This window comes from Macadamia integrifolia, chromosome 8, assembly GCF_013358625.1.
Source record: "Macadamia integrifolia cultivar HAES 741 chromosome 8, SCU_Mint_v3, whole genome shotgun sequence".
NCBI lineage: Eukaryota > Viridiplantae > Streptophyta > Magnoliopsida > Proteales > Proteaceae > Macadamia > Macadamia integrifolia.
In genome coordinates, this window is record NC_056564.1 from 15,651,921 (window position 1) to 15,672,207 (window position 20,287).

Here is a 20,287-nt window from a genome sequence, read left to right on the forward strand (position 1 = left end):
AAAAAAAAAAAAAAAAAAAAAGGAAAGATGTTTAAGTATATTTTTTTTTCTGAGAACCATGTTACTCTCTACATTGAGATCTAAATAAAATGTTACTCTCTATTTTGATATCCCTAAACTCTCTCATACAAAAGGGAGATATAAAAGTAGTAGTTTAGTAGTTAGTTTAGTGGAAACCCATGTCCGTCCCTTATGGGCCCTGTTCTGTGCCAGTATGAGTCTTACACCTAAAAAAGGTGATTTTCCTCCTTAGACCCTGGCGGGAGCCTCATCCATTGGGCATGCATTTTCTTTGGTGGGGAGGGGGGAGAGGTGTCTCTAAGTCTATAGTGTACTGTATGTCTAGAGACATTTTTTTATTTATTTTATTTTAGAGAGAGAAAAAAAATAGTCTATGTGCCTAGCATACAATATGTTGTAGGCTCAGAGAACTCTTGACTTTTTTTTTTGTTTTTAATTTTTAACTTTAATTAATGAATAATATAATTGTTGCCACATCATCATGTTATGTTATAAAAATAAACATGCAGGTCTATAGGTAATGAATTATGATTTCCATAAACGTCATTACATTAAAATTTCAATAAAAATAATTTTTATATTTATTTATTGGGGGAAGATTCCATACAACAACAGAGTGCAGTTTTGAACAAATATGAATGTTGGGTGACAGAAATGTCCATTAGGGATGGGCATTTAATGAGGAGAGTGAGTGTGAAACCCATAGGTGGTCTATTAGAGGCTGTGTGCAAGAATATGCACACTAGCATCATGTGTTCCATTTTCCCTTATTTTATCATCAACATGGTCGATATATCTCAAAAAGTTGACAAAGAAAGCTGAAAATGTACAGACTTCAAAGTCGAAACTAATAATTATGAAGTTTATTCAATTCACCCTGTTCCATGTTTTCTTCTTTCCTTCTCTGTCCTTACTTTAGAGGTGGGAAATTTTTATAAGTCATGAGTCATTACCATATAGATATTTCATGTCGTCAGTCCCATACATGATAGAAGTTGATCAATATTTTTCTTAAGGTGACAAAGACCCAAGGTTGTTTTCAAAAATTTGTGAATGTAAGAAATTTGAAATCGCTTCTTGCTTTATCCCTAATAATAAGATTAATTTTAAGTAATTTTTATTATATTTTATATTTTAGGAAAAAGATTCTCCCAATGTCAGTATGCAAATCACTTTTGCACATCTCTATCTTCACATTTAATTGTTTATATGAAACAATGAAATGTTTAAGATATAGCCCCTTTCGGGACCTCTAAATTTGTCAAGAAAAGATTCCCACATTGTCAATTTGTGAATCACTTTCGTACACCACTACATCCCTACCCATATTGGAAGACTCGAAATGGTAAATCCTCGTATACTCACATCAGAAAACAGGGGTTGGATGGAACCTCTCGCTTTTTTTTTTCTTCTCTCCCCTTGAAGACCATGTTACTCTCTATTTTGATTTTGTTGGACACTTTTACACAAAAGGAGATGCCTTGCAGCTTGTGCTGGCCTTTCATCTCCTGTCATGATCTCTGAAAGCTGTCATGATGCCTTGCTTCTTGTTAAAAGCCTTAATTTTCTATACTCATCAGTCATCTTCTTTGATTGCCAAACTCTCATTTGAGATTGGATCAGGTTCACATACGAGAACAATCTCGTACGTCCCTAGTCCATGGATTTGGAATCTACTTTCTCTTTCTTTATTTAATAAATTTTAAATCCACAGGACCAGGGTCGTACGAGATTGTTCTCTTATGTGAACCTGATCAGAATTCCTCTCATTTGGTCATTGAATGGAGGGAACTCGTCTCTAGTTTGGGCTGCTCTTTCCATTATTGTTGACATTTGGACTCTACCATCAAGTTTTGTCAATATAAATTTTGTTACATTCCTAGATCCCATGTAACCAATTAACCATGAGAGATTGAGTTCTTAAACACTCAAAGAAATGATGCATTTATTTTTATTTTCCCAATTATTTCATATTAATTATTGGGTATGGCCCATGATGGGTAGGACCTCTATATGGAATACATCATCATCTGGTGCCTCCCTGGAGTTCCTACAGTCAAAATCCCCTTCTTTTTTCATTGATGATGAGTATATGAAGCTGATGTTTTGGTTGTCTCATCTGTAAAGCAAACTTCATCAGTCGGGCTTGCTTTCTCCAGTGGGATGATCTGATGGGTTAACTGCTGCTTGCAAGCCTTGGGCATATGTTTGCCTCTGTAAGCCTTGCACACATAGCTTGTGAAGTTTTCATAGTCCTACAGAAAAAGAAACAAGGTTATATGTGCTGCAGCAACATTCCTTTTTTCTCAGTCCCTTATTCCATTTTCAATCACTGAGAAGAAGAGAACTAACCAGAAGGAGTGGCTGATCATTGACTGTTACCCAAGGCACAAATTCATGAGGAGGTTTCAGAGACTCAGTCATTTTTGCATATTTATGTTCAAGCTGCATATACACAGTAACCTAGCATCACTCTCAGCCAGGAGAACAAAAGGGGAAAATGAAAAGGTTATAAAGCAAAGAGCTTGAGATTCCAAGCTATGCTTAAATTTATTATTACAACAAGTTTCCAGTTTAAGTGGATTCCAGACACTTTACGAGAATGGTTCTCGTATAAGGACCTGATCCAGATTACTAACCTTCTTCCCGCGTGGACTATTATAACATTTTGCAATGTGCTTTGGACCCAAATGAGTTTTATGATAACAGGATTTCCACTCTTCTTTGAACTTGCCGGATATGATCATTTGTTCAACACAGGAAATGAATTTGAAATGCTCATTCTGCATCAAAAGTTCAAGTGGGTTAATTTTTTTTTTGGGTCAAGTAGGTTAATTAAAATACTTTTAAAATGAAGTAGAGGAACTAGGAAGAAGAAAAATTAAATATTTCATCTTTCTAAGTGATTTAATTACATGTTTGTATGATTCAGAAAATAAAAACATTTTTTTTTACCAGATTAGGCCAGACATCAATGGCACAGGCTTCCACTGTATTCAGAAAGCACTCTTCCGCGCCATGCTGCAACATTTTCAATGATATTAGAGGAAAAAACCACAATTGCAAGTCTGCAACTTCAATCAAACAGAATACAGTTGAAAGACTTGAAGAGTAAACTGTGAAGGTGAGACCTGGCAGGTGATGGTGCCGTTGCTGTCTACATTGGCGTTTCCATAAGGAACGAGCTGGAGATCGACGATTTTAATGAGTCCATTATGGAAGATCTTCGCCAGATCATTAACGATGAATATAGAACAGGCAGGGCAGAGGGTCTCGTAGTAAAGAGCCAGAGAGACTTTATGGGCGGCAGGGGCATGAGGAGAAGCTATGGCAGAAGCGAACACGAAAATGCAGCTTAGAAGAAGGAGAGAGGGGAATCCAAGAGAAGCCATGGATGGGCAGACACTGGGGAGAGAAGGAAATCAGGGTGAGATGAAAGAGCTCTCTGTCTCACTCAATTTATATAGCTCTCCCGGAGCCAAAAGTTGGGTTGGTTCCAAAAGTTAACTTGTGACGAACATGCCCTTCACGATTTTGCACTTTAGCTTTTGGGAGGCTTCCCATTGTGTACTTAGCTCACATCGCCAAGGTCGGCCCATAACTATTTGGACGAGCACCACATGGTGAGGTCGTGATCTAACGTTTCGAGAAAAGGTGTGGAGAACAAGGCGTTGACAGAGGCGCAGAGAACGAGATGCCAACAACCGTTGGATCATTGTCTGGACACGTGGCACTCACCTAGGTAATTATAGACAAGACCTGGGCAATAGGCGTTCAGGAGAGGAGCTGAAATGAGAGGAGCTGAAATTTCTACTTAAGGGAAAAAATAATATAAAATGATTACATTTAACATATCATTATATCACCAAATTGCCATTAAGGAGGAGATAAACTGGTTGGCCTCATTTAAAATGTTTCATTAGAAGTAAGAAATTGCTTATGTTGCTTTATCCCTTATAGTAAGATTCATGTTAAGTAGTTTCTATTATATTTTATCTTTTAAGAAAAAAGATTCTTCTCACAACGTCAGAATGCAATATACAGTAAGCAATCAATGTTGCACATTCATTCATCATGCATTCACATTTCATTGTTCATTCAAAACAATTAAATGTTCAAAATAGCCCCTTATTGGAATATTTATTTTTGGGGAAAAGATTCCCACAATGTCAATTTGTGAATCACTTTAGTTCACCACTACATCATGAATAGTGAAATGTCTAAAATTAGTCCCTTCCTATTGAATGATTCGAAACAGTGAACCTTGTATGCTCACATCTGAAAACGGGCGTTGGAGGAGCCTCTTCCCTTCCCTTCCCTTCCCCTGAATACCATGTTAATTTCTATTTTGATTTTCCTTGACTCTTTACACGAAAAGAGATAATACTAAGTTTAATGACAATATAAGAGAAACTTCGTCGTTTGTAGAAATTATAAGGCAATATTAGATTAGAGTGAGCAATTTTCTTCTCTTGGTCCTTTCCTTATTGAATCTATTGATGGTGTACCCAATTATGTTTTCTATTTTCAATTTTTAAATACGTGTGCTATTTGATGTGTTGAAAGGGTATGGGATTTTGTGAATAAATGTGTCTTATAGTTTCATACTTAAATGTCAAGCTATTGAATCCGAGTGGCAAAGTTTTGCACAAATAGGAGCGGAGGGTGACAACTGTCCAATGAGGAGGGGCATTTAGTGATCAGGATTCAGGAGAGTAGTTGTGCAACTTATGGATCAGTTGTATGTGAGAGGGCATGTGCAAGAATCTGCACACTGGCATCGTGCTTTCCTTTTGTCTTTGTCTACAAAGAGAGCTATAACCAATTCACCATGAGATAGACTCAGCTCGATCTCGACAATAAATAATTCATTTATTTTTATTTTTCCCAATTATTACATATTTATTTGGGATGACCCATGATGGGTCAAGCACACAGAATAGATAACATCAGAGTATAGACTTCTATAACATCATCTAGAGCCTGTGTGTTCCAAAGACAACTTCATGGAGGACAGGTCCAGGGGCCGGGCTTGGCATCTCCCTTGGGGGGTTAAGATAGGTTCCTGACTTGCAAATCCTGGGCACAGCTGTGCCTTGGTAAGCATTGCACACATAGCTTGTGTAGCCTTCATAGTCCTACAGAACAAGAAATTAACAAGGTTAAGTGTACCAAACCATTTATATAAATTTAACAGAAAAATTAAGATTGTAAACACAATTCTGCTTCATCTGGCACTAAGGAGAAGATATCTAACCATAAAGAGCGGCTGATTATTGACTGTTACCCAAGGGACAAATTCAAGAGGAGGTCTAAGAGAACCAGTTATTTTTCCATATTTAAGTTCAAGCTGCACATAAACAGTATCTTAGTGTGTCATTCTCAACCAGGATATAGAACAAATTAAGAGAAAATGAAAAGGAAACTAACCTCCTTCCCCCGTCTACCATGAGAACAAGCTAAGATGGGTCTTGGATCCAAATTCAATTTCCTAAAACAGGATTGCCACACTATGTATTTGACATCTGGGCTCAGTTCTTCAACACAGGAAATGAATGTGAAATGGTCATACTGCATCACAAGTTCATCTTTCTTAGTGATTTGATTACATAAATAGATCATTAGCCAATCTACAGAAACAGTTTCTTACCAGATTAGGCCAGACATCAATGGCACAGGCTTCCACAGTATTCAGAAAGCACTCATCTGGGCCATGCTGCAAAGTTTTCAATAATTCAAGAGGTAAAAAAAAAAAACCCATTAATGTTTGAATCCCAGGTCTGACACTATTGAATCCATGAAGAGTGGGAAGATGAAGGAGAGACCTGGCAGGTGATGGTGTCATTGCCGTGTATCTTGGCGTTTCCAAAAGGAACGAGCTTGATATCAAGAATATTAATGAGTCCATTATCGAAGGCCTCCGACAGGTTGTTGAGGATGAAACTGGAACAAGAAGGGCACAAGGTCTGGTAGTACACAGCCAGTGAGACTTTTGGGGCAGGAGCATAAGCCCTTGAGAATTTTGGGGCAGGAGCATTAGGAGAATCTCTGGCAGAAGCGAACACGAAAATGCAGCTCAGAAGAAGAAGGGAAGAGAATCGAAGAGAAGCCATGGATGGGCAGAGAGCGAAGGAAAACTGAAACTGGGGAAATGAGACGGTGAGATGGAAGGACTCCCAAGTCTCAGTCAATTTATAGAGCTCCCGCGTAAGCAAGTTGAGTTTGTTTCGAAAGATAACAAAGTGACGAAAATGCCCTTCTCGCTTCTGCACTTTCAGTTTCGTGGGAGGTTTCTCTACTTTTGGGTGAATGTCAGATAATTTGCCCCTGTGGGTTGAAATCGTCTACAATTCCGATCTCGTACAATTCTGTGAAATACCACCTTCAGGGGGTGACACGTGTATTGATACCAATACAATGGTCCAGATCTGGTACAACTAATAAAACCTTAAATCAATGAAGAGACATTTAAATCAGATCTGGACCATTGCATTGGTATCAATACACGTGTCACCCCCTGAAGGTGGTATTTCAGGAAATTGTACGAGATCAGAATTGCAGACGATTTTTTTCCTGGTTTCTCACTTGTATTTTCAAGAGTGACACTTTCTCTCTCCTCTCCTCTGCCTTCATTATTTATCTAAAAGGTTTTCAGTATGACTTAAGTTTGAAGCCGCTTCTGTTGAATTTTCCAATAAGATTCATGTTAAGTATTTTTTTTATTATATTTTATTTTTTGGGGAAAAGATTCTCACAACTGTCAAGTACGGGAATCATTTTGTGTACCTTGTAAGTATTTCATAGCTGGGTGCATGGGTGGGTGCATGGGGTGGATGGTCGGGTCCTTCAAACCATTGAATGCTCACTGTACCTCATCATTTGCTATAGATAATTTAGACTTTAAATCAAGTATTGGTATTAGATCAGTTGGATCGGTTGAATTGGATCAGTATCAGCTGAAATCTATCCTGTTATCTGATCGATCCTGAGATGGGTATTGGTATCGTCTTGGGTATTGGATATCGATCCGCATCGTCCGATCCGACCCGATCCATTAAAAAAATATTTTTTAAAACTTAAAACTAAGGACGAACAGAAGAGAGAGAGAGAGATGCGGCTATGCCCCTGCTTCTTCCCTAAAACCGTTCTTCCTTCTTTCGTTTGCGACTGAGAATTCTTCTTTGTCGTTAATACTGGCGACCAGCGATTCACAAGAAGATTGTAATGTTCGGTGAGAGTTCCAAAGCCCAAGAACTCTAGAATTAGAAGAAACCGACCCAACAAAAAAAAAAAAAAAGAGGAGAAAATGACGAGAGAAGAAGCGCAGACGTTGTAAGTTCTACTTCATCTTCAAGACTTCAACCATCATTATTCATTAATCACTTAAAAAGAAAAAGGGGGTTCAGGTGTTTTTTTCTGGAATTTAAAAAGAAACAAAAAAAAAAGAAAATTACTGACCCTAGCTGATACTGCTACTGATTTGGGAAAACTGAACAACCTCTAATCCCAACCGACCCTTTTCGATACTAATTCATATCGTATCGGTTTTGATTGTGATCAATACTAATATCGATATTGATGCCGAGTTTTAAAACCTTGATTTAGACCCATTGTTGGATAGGATAACCCATCTCACTTCACCCGCCTTTAGCCCCCTTACTAGTCACATTAGCCCATGTTCTAGTGCCAACTAGTAAAATGTTTAAAATAGCCCCCTATTGAAATATTTTCCACTTTTTTGTATTCTTTCAGATTTCACTGTCCATTTAGAATAGTGAAATATCTAAAATAGTTCCTCTCCTATTGAAAATTTTGAAATTGTGAACTTTCGTACACCCATATTAGAAAATGGCGTCGGAGGGAACCTCTACCTTATTAATTTTTTATTTCTGGACCATTTTATTCTCTATTTTGATTTTTCTCAACTCTTTTGTACAAAAAAAGAGATAATACTAAGTTCAATTACATTTAACCCATCCATGTTCTAATGGATTCCTATAGATGTTTCTCATTGTCATAGTTTTTTTTTTCTTTTCTAAAGTAGAAAGGAGTTTGAGGAGCTTAGAAACTGATTGGCCAGTGGCCCCACACAATACACTCAAAACCGCGTTGGTTGAACTTTACCTGTGATGACGAGGAGCATTACTCCATTACCTAACAGAATCAAATAAGCTGCTCCACTATGCAAAAGTCTTCTTGTACAATTATTGCAACTTTATTTCCCAAGCTATTTTTTTTTTTTTTTGTTGATAAAGAAGCCATTAACAGTTGGAGTCATGGATGTGTCAAATTGTTAGAAAAAAGAAAAATTAATGAATCCTTTGCTAGAAACCCTAAAGATGAAACAGGGGCTATCTAAGTCTAAGAACTGAATCAAATATGAATCAATAAATAATTAATTAAACAAGTTAATTTTAGGAAAAATTACATGATTACCCACTTTTAGGTTTCCTTTTACAAAATTATCCACAAAAAGTTTTGGTTAACAAAAATACTCAAAATTGGGTTTAGGTTTATAAAACTATCCACCCAAAGTTTCAGTTAATAAAAATACCCAAAATCAGGTTTGGGTTTACAAAACTACCCAAAATAGTGAGTCTTCATCTTCCACATATAATCATGTATTTTTTTATTACTGAAACTTTGAGTGGGTAGTTTTATAAACCCAAACTCAATTTTGGGTATTTTTGTTAACTTAAACTTTAAATGTGTAATTTTGTAAAGGAAAACCTAATTTTGGGTATTTTTGTTAACTGAAACTTTTAGTGGGTAATTTTGTAAATGAAGACCCATAAGTGGGTAATTAAGTAATTTTCCCATTTTATTGGATCTGATGGACATATTTCTTACACTTAGATGAGAGATAAAGATCAATTTGATTCGTTTGAACCATATTAATAGATTGAATCAATGAGGTGTAAACTGGGATTTTAAGTACCCAAAGACAAGAAAGAGCAGAAAGTTGCTTTTTTCAAAGAATTAAGAAAAAGAATGCTTTTCAAATAATTAGAAAAAGATCATTTTTGAATTGAGGTGTCACAATCTTCCGTCCAATGGCTAGGGTGTATGACCAGACTCTCCTAGCCATTGGATGTTTACTGCATCTCACTGTTTGTTGCAAGCAATTTGAACTCTCAATTGAAGGGTTTCTCCTTTCGGAGAGTGTCTTAGGGACTTGGTTAGTGGATCTAAGTCTCCTTAATGGCACCCAAGTCATAAAACTATTAATATCTTTCATGCTTTCTGAGAAGGTTATGGCTTGGCCCCATTCTGACTTGTTTTGAGTCCCTAATATATGGTTCTTAGTGGACCTTTGCACTAAAAAAAAATCCAGTTGGATAATTATAATAATCATACAATAAATAAAAGATTGATATACTGTAAATGCAAATAGGAGAAAAGAAACTCTGCTCGCTTTTGTGTCTCTATGTCAAGAGACTCAAGATACAAGTGGAGTCAAAAAGACCGCACTATCCCTGCTCAATTGCTTATGTGTGCCTCTCATTGGCATGCATGCTGATATAGTGATTGTAGAAAAAAAAAAAAGTACTCAAAAAGCAAGATTTACCCCGATTATAAAAAAAATTGGTGTTTTTGGACCAAAACACCATTAGGCATTAGGATAAAATGGTTAAAAAATTAATTATTTTTTAATATGAATAAATCTATCCGATCCTGAACGATACCAAACTGACTCAATCTGAATCAGTATCGGTTTTTAAAACCTTACACCCAACCAATTAATTTGCCATATGTCTAATATCTTCTAAGATTCCATGTCAGGGGCAAGGAGATGGCGCAGCTGGGTTTTCAAGGAAGGATATATTGCTTGCATTTTCTTGGATCATCTGCTTCTTGAGCCAATGTAGCTTAGGGTTTCAAAAAATTAGAAAAATTGGAATCGGATCAGTTTAATTGGTTGATTCGTTTTTGGATCAGTTTAATTGGTTCATTCTTGTTCCAACCAATATGAATCGAGAATCACCGATTCTGAATTTTGAAAGCCAAGTCTCAAAAATTGGAGTCGGATTGTTTTGATTCGTTTTATTTAGGATTGACACCATGGTTTCAAGTATGGTATCGTATCATCGATATCGTATTAGTATAGACTGAAGCCGATTCCCAATCCTTGAATGATCCGGATCGATTACCCGATAGTTTTAGGGTTAAAATAGTAAAAAATGTATTTTTCCTAAAAAGCAAGGGGCAAAGATGATTGATACACACCGATCCTCTTCGATATTGACACCGATACCAATACCGAGAACTAAATCCATGATTGGCACTAATCGATCCAAATGATTTATACTGATTCCAACTAATTTCTGAAAGTTTTCAATCGATTCTAGCCAATTTTTGAGTTCCAATGAATTTGGATCGAGAATTTAGGGGTAAACGTTTGGCCTTGACAACGTGAACTTACCTTGGACTGCACTGAGCCCAAACAAGGTTTGGGCCAAGTTTTCTGACCCTAAGGCGAGTTAGGGTTGAAAAACCCCAACCCTGGGTCAGGGTTGGGTTGGGCTCAGATTAAGGCGTCAGCCTGGCCCAACCCAACTCGACCTGAAATTTAACCTTGAATTTTATGTTAGAATTTAAGGCTTCTATTGGTATTTCATTTTTCTATAATTTTGTAATGAGTAAGATATGAATGCCAAAAACAAGTCAATCAAGGTTAATCCAAATATTGCAAAAGCCAAGGTCAACCTTTGCCAACTTAGCCTGACTCGACCTGGCCCAACCCAACCCAATCCTGACAGGGTCAATTAGGGTTGGGTTGGGTTGGTAATTTGGTATGAACCTAGCAAGATTGGGTTGAGTCTGGATTGAATTTTGGGGACTTGCAACAGGGTTGGGTTGGGATGGGTTGAGTTGGGTTAGGGTCTTAAGAAACCCGGCCGAACCCAGGCCTGTTTCAAAGAATCATCAATTCCGAATTTTGAAACCCTGAACAACCAACCGAGGGTTTTATTGCTATTTCACTAACGTCAGCCGATGCCTTTTTCTATTTTCCCATTGGCTTGCGTGCTTGCACAGTATCCACACGACAGGCTAGCGTTTTCTTAAATAACCGGTCACCGGCGATTCACGCGATACTAGTAGAAAATCTCTCTCTTCCTCTACTCTAGTCTCCAGTAAACGGCTTGTCCATTTTGCTTCTTGTGTCTTTGCTGCACAGGGTGAAGATTAGTTTCCACTTCAACCCAAATCCAGATTTTTCTCTCCGATTGAGCATCTTCTGTCTTCTGGGTTTTTTCAAACCATCGTTTCTTAGAACCCTTATACACCAGAAATGGCGTCGATTAACTTCGGATGGTTCGGGGAGAACTGGTTTCAGAAACCCCAAAAACCAGTTTCTCTGGTCAAATTCGTCTCATTGAATGAAGTCCATTTTACAAACCACTCTCAACCCCCAAATTTCGCTTCCATAAGCGGTTCCACTCTCTTCGGCAAACGGAAAAAGCCTAAAGAGCCTCCCCAAACGCCCGGCAAGTACAAGGGAATGCTCGATGAGTTCTACTGGGAATGCGAGAACCTACCCGATTACAGACATGCACCACAAGTGGAGAAGATACTCAATGAGGACCCAGTTTTCGAGAAGAAGGAGAATCCCACTGAAGAAGAGATCAAAGAGAACGCTCAATGGTGGGAGGAGTTCAGGAAGAGCCCAGTTATTAAGTTTTTGAGAAGGGTTGAACAGATTGATGATAAAATCAATGAAATGGAGCTTAAAGAGAATGAGTCTCCATTCAGGAAAGAGGACAAGAAGCTCTGGCAGGCCTTGCCCCATGTGCCTGGGTTGGATGGGCGGCCAATGCCTAGAAAAGCAATTAAGACGCAGAAAGAGTCGGATGATAAGTTCTGGGATTTTGCGAGGCAGTTCTTCTTCGGGCTGTGGGGATTTCGACAGAGGCCATACCCTCCGGGTCGCCCAATCGATGTTGCGCAAGCCATTGGATACAAGCGACTGGAGAAGCGATACTATGACTGTTAGTTTTTCTGTTTAATTATACAATTCTGGCTTCATGTTTCATTGCAATTGTGCTTTTAGGAGTAAAACCTGTTATATTTCTCTGGGTGATTTATGATAAATTGTTTTAGTGATTTTATTTCCATAGTTTTATTTTGAAAGTTGAGTAGAGTTGAATGGCTAAACAGGATCTATGTAGCTGACCCCATTTAGCTGGGATAAGACTGAGCTGAGTTTTGTCTTGGAAGTTTGTTTTGCCAGATGAAAATGTTGGTTTAAGTACCTTCCATAATTACAAGTTTTGTTCGAATTATTATTCTTAATTGAGCTTCCTACATTGTGGTGAAAAATAATATCCCCTGATTTTTATTTGTAAATGATTGAGCATGACTGTATTTAAACCAAAGTGTTTACAGTTTCTAAAATTTATGCTATTTTTGATACTGTTTCAGTTAGTACTTGATTTTCAACTTGTATATTCTGTGACATTCTTCTATCCATTAATCTTGCCAGAGGCATCCTTCTCATGTGTATTCTTGAAGACTTTTTAGCATTTTATGGGATATACAGACGATCTTGGCTTATCTTGTGCTTACATGATCTATGCTCCCCCATATTGGTGATTTCATGGGCTTCGTCATTATAAAGATGCTAGTGATCTTGAATGTAGTCCCCTTCCCTCCCCCCCAGTCCCGATTGTTTATAAATTAATATAACTAAGGGAATCAGAGGATGGGATGCTTCTTATACAGAGAAGGCAGTGCTACCCAAAAAAAAAGAGGAGAAAGTCCAAAGACAGTTGTACAGTAACCTGCCACTCTCTCACTCATGACGGTGGATATTCTATGTTTACGCTTCTTATTTTCTTTTCTTATAATGTCTATTTAATTTAATTTGCTGATGCAACTGATGTCATCCCCTGCTGCTGCAGTTTTCATTTTGTTTGGAAGAATAGGTCAGAGGACTGGTTATATATGCAGTTTAATTTTGTTTTTTCTTTCACTGTTGTTTTTCCATTTTCTTCTCTCTATTTTTTTTAATATCACCTTGTTTCATGCCATAGTTATCATGAGGACTGGTGGTTGGTACTACAAGGATCGATTGGGGCGCACAAGAGGACCACTTGAGCTGATTACGCTGAAAACTGCTTGGGCTGGAGGAATAATTGACAAAGACACGTTCATCTGGGGGGAGGACATGGATGAATGGGCACCCATTGGCATGGTATACGGCTTGGAAAAAGCAGTTGCCACTTGGGAAGGTTTGTAAAGTTGTTATTTTTTATTTTCCCATTTTTTTTATGAGTTAAATTTTTTTTAATGCTCTCATGAACTGCTTTAACTCAAGGGAAATCCAAGGTACTCTTCTACTGAACATATCAGTGATTGCCTATTGCCAATTTTGTAACTTTGCATGTGATGTTTAGTGAGGAAGTTACTTGATCTATTGCTTCTTTTTGGTGGCCAGATGGGATATGATTGGTCCAGAAAGGAGCTTAATGAGACTTAAAAACTTTCAGAATTATCTGGTTGGACCCCTTGTTTTTGGTACCTGTTAAGAAGGGCCAACTGGACAAACTATTCCCCCCTTCTGTGTGTTTGCATGTATCCTGGTCTGTTATTTTAGTTCATATCGTCTGCTCATATGGTACCTTAGATTTTCTATATTAGTCATCAGTGAGCCTCTCATGTTATATGATCTCATCTGACATCTTTATTAAAAGATATAAAAGTTTGTATGTCAGGCATAGAAATAGTAAATAAGTTTGGTGTTAGTGCACTGTTTGCTTATAGTTTGTTTTCTCCAGTTCGTCTAGGAGCTGCTGCAACAGCTTTTATTCACAAGCTCATGAAAGGAATACCTCCCTGGGTTCCGGTCAAGGGGCACGAGAAGAAGACTTACAGGCAGCTTCAAGAAGAGGCACTTGAGAGCAAGAGACGTGATTTAGCTGTACTTCAAGCAAATGGTGGTATTTGGCCCGGAGTTAGGACCCCCAGTCATGCCTTGTTTCTTTGGGCTAGTGGATCAGAGCTGACCACGATATTAGAAGCTGACCATATGCCAAACAAATACATCCCTAAAGATCTTAGGTATCATTCTAGTCCTTAAACTCCCTTATTCCCTTGCTTTTTACTCCTAGTCTGCTTTTAAAAGTTATTCTCTAATATTTCAAGTGGTTTACTGGTTGTTTTAGGTATACAAAGCTATTTTCTTTTCATTCTATGCTTTCTCAGTTTCAGATTGATGTTAAATTTTAGTCAATTGTTGGTTGACGTTTGCTGTTACCCTTTAGTTGCTTGTTGATACTGGTGAACTCCTTAAAATGTGTTTTTTCAAACAAGACAGTCTTCTTGGGACAGGTGTCTAGATTGAATTGGTGGGGTTGGATTGAGTTGAAGACCAACCTCTTTTAGTGGAGGAAAAGGCAAACTAGAAGCCCAGCCCAAAGCAAGCAAGAAGTCCTCATTCACTAATTCAAGCATGAATTGAGAAGGGTTGGCTTATTTCAGATACATGTTAGCATTTCAAAACCAATATAGAAAACCATGTTTCAGTTGGTGTAATTCTTAAATTTTTCATATTGTGGTGGTTCTTTCTACCTCTTGTAATGAGGACCAGGAATCTGTGGGTCCTTTTCAATTGGGATCCATATGGAATCATTAGCCAGTCTAGCATTCCAGAATATTGCAAAAACCATAAAACAGTGAAGAGTACCAATTTTATTTTCAATATTTGGATTTTGGACTTTGATTTTTTTTTGGTGGGGGGAGGGAGGGTTTCAAGTTCTCTTATGCCTTTCTTTTTGGATTCAAGATCTTTTTCTTTGGATTTGGATTTGAATTTAGTCAATGTTAATGTTATTTTGTATTATTAGTTTATTCTTACTTTGAGCTGTCATTTTTATTATTGCCACAAGAGTCTGTTATTTTTCCAAACATCACAAGGCATATATTCCGCCACATGGACAGATGATGTGTCCATTCTGAGTCTCCGACTGTTGGATAGAGAAGACACGGTCTAAGTTAGCAACGTGTCAAATTTAAGAGTCTTTTTCAATCATATTCCCCCTTTGTATTGGCATGCATCTCATGTATGTCCATACGTGTGTACCAGTACTGTAGACAATACTGTGCACTCTCACAACTTCAAGCGGGATTCGGTGGTTTGGAAATTTGGATTAAAAAAATCATAAAAAATGGATGGTACAGATTTGTCTTGTGATTTCCAGAATGTGATCTTTGTTAAACTACCCTATTTATTTATTAATTATTATTATTTTATTTTTATTGATGTCGTTGTTGTTTGGAAGATTAAATTTGTCCTTGGAATTATTTCCCTAACTTTGTTTTAAGCAATTTTTGGAGGTCCAAATGTCTGTTTAGCTTGATTTTGGTGTCTGTTGAAAAAAATTTCAATTTCATCTTGCAGAATACCTATCTGTGATTTCTAATTTTATTAAAAGTATCAAGATTGGGTCTTATGGAATAGGGTTAGGATGAGTATCTCCTCCCCTATAAATATGCATTTACCCTTTTAGAAAGAATTTTTGAGCGGTCAACTTATTCTTTTGATGGAATTCTGGATTCTAAAGGTGGATTTCCTTCTACTACTACCCAACGATCTCCGGAAACCTCTTTTTAAATTTCAGAGTTCCGTAGATGGATTCCTGTGAATATATATATATATATATATATATTGTTATTGTTTATAATATTATTTTATCCTCGGTTGTGAGTTGTTGACTTATAAAATCAATTTGCTATCTTAGACTCGTTATAATATCTAGTCTTCTTTTTTGTTCCAAAATCTAGCATCAGTTTGTGGTTACCCTTGGTGGTCCTAAATCACCAGCCTGCTCACACCTGTCGAAAGGACTGGCTCATGGGTCAGAATTTTCAACCATCCAATTCAAACTGTTGAAATGTTTTGCGCTGGATGGAACAAATTGATTGATAAACTGGACTGCTTTGTTGGCCTAACCTGGAAATGGGTCAAAAAGGTTTTTAGACAATTATTTTGAGGTCTGTAAGAGTAAGGAAAACTAACAAAAGGTTTTTGGTTGCTTATTTGTTGCAGGATTCAATTGGCTAAAGCTATTCCTGGATTAAGACCATGGGAGGTTCTAAGCATTGAACAAGCGATGGATCAAATAACATATGGTGGGGAGTGGTATCGCGAACCACTTGGGTCATACACAACTGGTCCTCCATACATCAGGCACTGGAATGCTGATGTTAAGGTAGATTCATTCTTTCTTCCCTTACCATGTTATAGTGATTTTTTTGATTGTTTATGCTCCACCATCAACTTTAGATTGGTTTCGACAACTTCATACCTTTTGTACTTTGTTCCTTGGTTGTTGCATATGGTTTCTAAATACAGTCTTCTTCATTGTATTACAGATGTTACTGATTTTCAGCATTAGATGTCATACAAAATGTAGAGTGCCAAAAAGTGAATGAACATATGTTATTAGGAACTTAATCTATAATAGATATTTACCAACTGTGGTAGCATTTATGGCAGCAATCAGTGAACAAGATCCCGGTATGGACAGCTCTGTGTTCTGTCCATGTAATTTTGGTGTACAGCTTAGAGGTATTACTTGGGCTCTCATTGGGGATGGAGTTCACATAGGGCTGAATTGCTTCTGTTAAAGAGGGGTTCAGATTATGTGCAGTGGCGAGGTTTAATTATGTTAATGTCTTAATGGAAGGACATTCAGCTAATGGTATGAGAGATTCCAAAGAGGAACCATGGACATTATTGCACCTCAGATATGATGTAAGAATACACAAAACAAATGGTCGGGTATCCAAGCCAAATGGATAATACACAGTACCCAAAAAACTTCTTCTCAGTACTCAGAAAAAATTCCAGCAAGTAAGCAAACCATAGAACTTGAGGAAAAGCAAATCAAACGCATCTTTCTCTATGTAGCTTCATCCCAACTCGACAAACAAGTCGCATCTGAAGAGGAAAAAGGGTCAAACCCTCCAGGCTAAGAAAACTGTGAAAAGCTTTCTTTGTTTCTGAAAACCTCACCCATTGAAAAGCCAGTGTTGCATTCTTTTCCCACAGAATTGTTGGAGCGTCGGCCTCACTTGGATGAAGAAACGGCTCTCCACCAAGCTCGAAGACCTGGATCCAAGCCCAGCATCCTCATTCTCCTAGTGGCGGTGCTGAGAATCACTCTGACCTGCAAACGAGAAACAACTGGCAGCCCGGCTCTGCTTTGGGCACAGTTCTTGCCTCATGGCCTCACCACCTTGGCCTGTATTGACGCTTGATGGGCTGCTTGCAACATTCCCACAACATCGCAGAATTTGAGGAGCTTGAAGTAGATTCGAGGAGCAAAGGATTTTGCTTCCCTGCCCTCCTCCGTCTCCCCACCTCTGGAGAATTTGCAACATACCCTCCTCTCCCACTCACTGTCCCCTGTTCTCTTTCCCATTCTCTTCCATCACCAGAGAAGATAACACGGGCAAAATTGGGATTTAAAAAAAATAAAGAACCTTAAATGTAATATTGTAAAACATGTGGTGCCTCATATTATAAAATTCCAAATGTTGGGTAACTTATGTACAATTTCTCCAAACGTTAGGTACCCTAGGTGTCATTTACCCATAAGAAAAAGGTAAAGAGGAGTATTTAATGGTGTTATACGTAAATGCTCATGAATAGATAAAGCTATTTATGTCTACACCTTATGTAGTATACACAACTCTCTTATGTATACAATTTGGCCCTTTTTTGGGTAGCTAACCTTGGTTGGTGCAGCTTTGTTCAAGTACTTGGACCCAAAAAAGGAGAAATAAGTGCGACCAATATATAGGGTCACCCTCTTCTTCTTCTTGGGTTGTTGGAAAATTCCTCTTCCTTGTCAGTTGCCAGAAATCTCTTTCTGTTCTTCCCCGTCACCTTTAGCCTTGAAACCTTATGCAACAGAATTGTAAACCTTGAAAATATTTAAGCGTGAGTTACTGATGTCTGAACCTCACCTGAATGCTGCAGAGATTGGTGGTGATTAGGAGAAAGTCTTTTTTTGTCCTTCACTTGAATTATCTTTCTAAAAGAGATGGTGCTTTTATTGGGTGGAAAAAAGAGAACAATATTAAATAAAATAGTAGGGGCATTTCCTTCTAGTGCTAATTTGACAAATCAATTACCTGGGTGACCCATGTGTTCTCCATTTTCTTTTCTTGAAAATCATCAGAATCAAGGATTTCTAGAAGTTATGCTGGCAAAGCTTTTTGACATTTTGAAAATGTTGGTAATTTCTTTTTGAGACCTTCTTGGTTTTTGGATTTAAAAACCATATATATATATATATATATTTGAAATACCTGGCCAATTTTTAAAACCATGCATGTACTGTTCATTTTTGGTTTACTATATATATATATATATATGTATATAACATTTATCTCGATCAAGCAAGTTGATTTATATGTTACTGTGTTTATGACATTATGGTATGCCATTTATATCTTAATCTAGTTGATGCCTTGGCTGATTAGTATCTTGATGCAATTTTTTCATTGGCAGCACGTACTTAATGTTTTCTTGAAGCTGAGCTACCTAGTCTATGACAAACTATCGGACACCATTCCCGGTTTTAGTACTGTAATGGATAAAGTCCAGGGAGAGTCTGAGTCTAGTTGGACACGGCTACAGGAGAAAAGAGCTGCAGAGAAAAAGGCTCAGGAAGAGAAGGACTTGTATTCCCGACCTTCATCAACTTTATAGAAGTATCTCGTGTTCTGGTTTTTGGGGGGTGTACAGAAAACTTTGAATACCTTAGTACAACAATTTTGAAGGGAAGACGGTTTACCTGAAACATCTAATGTTCCGATACTGGTTACAGCTCCAATATTTATTGTGCAGGCAAAATGAGGGTACATACTGCAGCCCCTTCTTTGTGTAGGAATGATGGATCATATTCCTCTTTTTGCAAGGTGTTACTGATTGTGTTCTCTCTCTAATGGCAGTAAGTGATTTTATTACTTAAATGATCAATTTGGTCATCCCCTACTAGTGTGGCTATTTACTAGATGCTTAGGAGTAGATAGCTATACTCACTGATTATTAAATGCCTCAAGTTATAGCAACCTTCTGATTGGGTGATATTGGAATTTCTTGAGGGGTTAAATCTAGGACCATCCATTTAATGATTTGTCTTGGCAAGTGCTGGTTCTTTTGTCTCTCATTGATTTCAACACAGAGAGGGAAAAAACTGGTTTATATCTAGGTGTTTATGAAAATCGGTGGTAAACCAGAGATTCTTTTCATGCAGTTTTTACTTAAAATGGAAAAAAAAGTTCAAAAGGATCTTTTTTTGTAAATTAATTATTTATTGCTAAGAATAGTAGAGGAAGTTTGTTGCTGCTGCTGAAGTTGAGAGAAATGGTCATGAGCCACTGAAATAAGAAAAAGGGACTAGTTTCTCTGGAGATATTTTCCTTCAACCATGGTTAAAAGAAAATCTCTTAATCCATGGGTTTTGATGTTTGAAGGGAACTCCTAGAATCTCTGTCCGATGCGTGGTCGGAAGTGAGTTGTCCGGTGCCTGTGCCGTCCACTTCCATCTGGAGTTGTCCAACACTCATCAAGTGTTGGTAACGGCTAGCTTCTTTGAAGGCCTCATCTTTTGCAAATGTGCTTTCAAGGGGTTCATCTTCTCTGAAAATAGAGGTCATCCCAGGCCCTCCTTAAAGAGGGCTTTCTCAAGCTCTCTGTGTTTGTTCAAATAATTGCACACATTGGTTTTCTTGTTTTCATCCCCTATTCTCTCTCTCTGACTTTGTGAGTTTGAACACAGCCTTGTAGGACTCGAGTCAATATGACATAATCATGTTTTAAGCGCAATATATTGAAAACTTATTTAGAAATATGATTATTTTGATGAAGCGTTTTTGATGACACCTTTGCATGTAGGAGGGATCAGATACAAAAAACAAGGGTGAAACAATATCACTATAGTGGTGTAATCTTATTATACTTCAAAGATTCTGGGATGCGAATTGGACATCAGATTGTAATAAAACTTTAAGAGGACATTAGGTATGCGGTCAGTTTTTCTGAAATTAATGTCTCAGTTAATGGGAGGGCCGGGGTGAGAGGGGTATAGCCGTATAGGAGACTTTTTGAAGGCAATGAGGAGAGAAATAGGGACTTGTCTGGGTGTTCTGGTAGCATACCCAGGTTTTTCACTAAAGCTTAAGCAATTACAATTATAAGAGAACCTCTTAATCCCAACTCATAAGAAATTTATTCTCCAATTTTTAGAGAGTG

At 37.7% G+C, this 20,287-nt stretch overlaps 3 protein-coding genes across 3 annotated transcripts; 1 reads left to right on the forward strand and 2 right to left on the reverse strand.

The window, feature by feature from the left end:
• Nucleotides 1–1,938: 1,938 nt before the first annotated feature.
• LOC122085914 (gamma-interferon-responsive lysosomal thiol protein-like) lies at nt 1,939–3,459 on the reverse strand. The gene is made up of 5 exons (XM_042654528.1): nt 3,153–3,459; nt 2,977–3,042; nt 2,661–2,804; nt 2,374–2,466; nt 1,939–2,276 (listed from the first exon to the last, which is right to left on the reverse strand). The coding sequence occupies exons 1-5, from the start codon at nt 3,411–3,413 to the stop codon at nt 2,097–2,099; spliced, it is 744 nt and encodes a 247-aa protein (XP_042510462.1). The 5' UTR covers nt 3,414–3,459; the 3' UTR covers nt 1,939–2,096.
• A 1,415-nt stretch (nt 3,460–4,874) lies between these two features.
• Nucleotides 4,875–6,344, reverse strand: LOC122085913 (gamma-interferon-responsive lysosomal thiol protein-like). The gene is made up of 5 exons (XM_042654527.1): nt 5,847–6,344; nt 5,672–5,737; nt 5,452–5,592; nt 5,279–5,371; nt 4,875–5,159 (listed from the first exon to the last, which is right to left on the reverse strand). Exons 1-5 carry the CDS (start codon nt 6,132–6,134, stop codon nt 4,998–5,000), a joined length of 750 nt encoding a protein of 249 aa, XP_042510461.1. The 5' UTR covers nt 6,135–6,344; the 3' UTR covers nt 4,875–4,997.
• Nucleotides 6,345–11,117: 4,773 nt separating this feature from the next.
• On the forward strand, nt 11,118–19,005 carry LOC122087344 (protein TIC 56, chloroplastic). The gene is made up of 5 exons (XM_042656431.1): nt 11,118–12,011; nt 13,056–13,253; nt 13,800–14,082; nt 16,070–16,232; nt 18,542–19,005. The coding sequence occupies exons 1-5, from the start codon at nt 11,315–11,317 to the stop codon at nt 18,740–18,742; spliced, it is 1,542 nt and encodes a 513-aa protein (XP_042512365.1). The 5' UTR covers nt 11,118–11,314; the 3' UTR covers nt 18,743–19,005.
• The last annotated feature ends 1,282 nt before the right edge of the window (nt 19,006–20,287 follow it).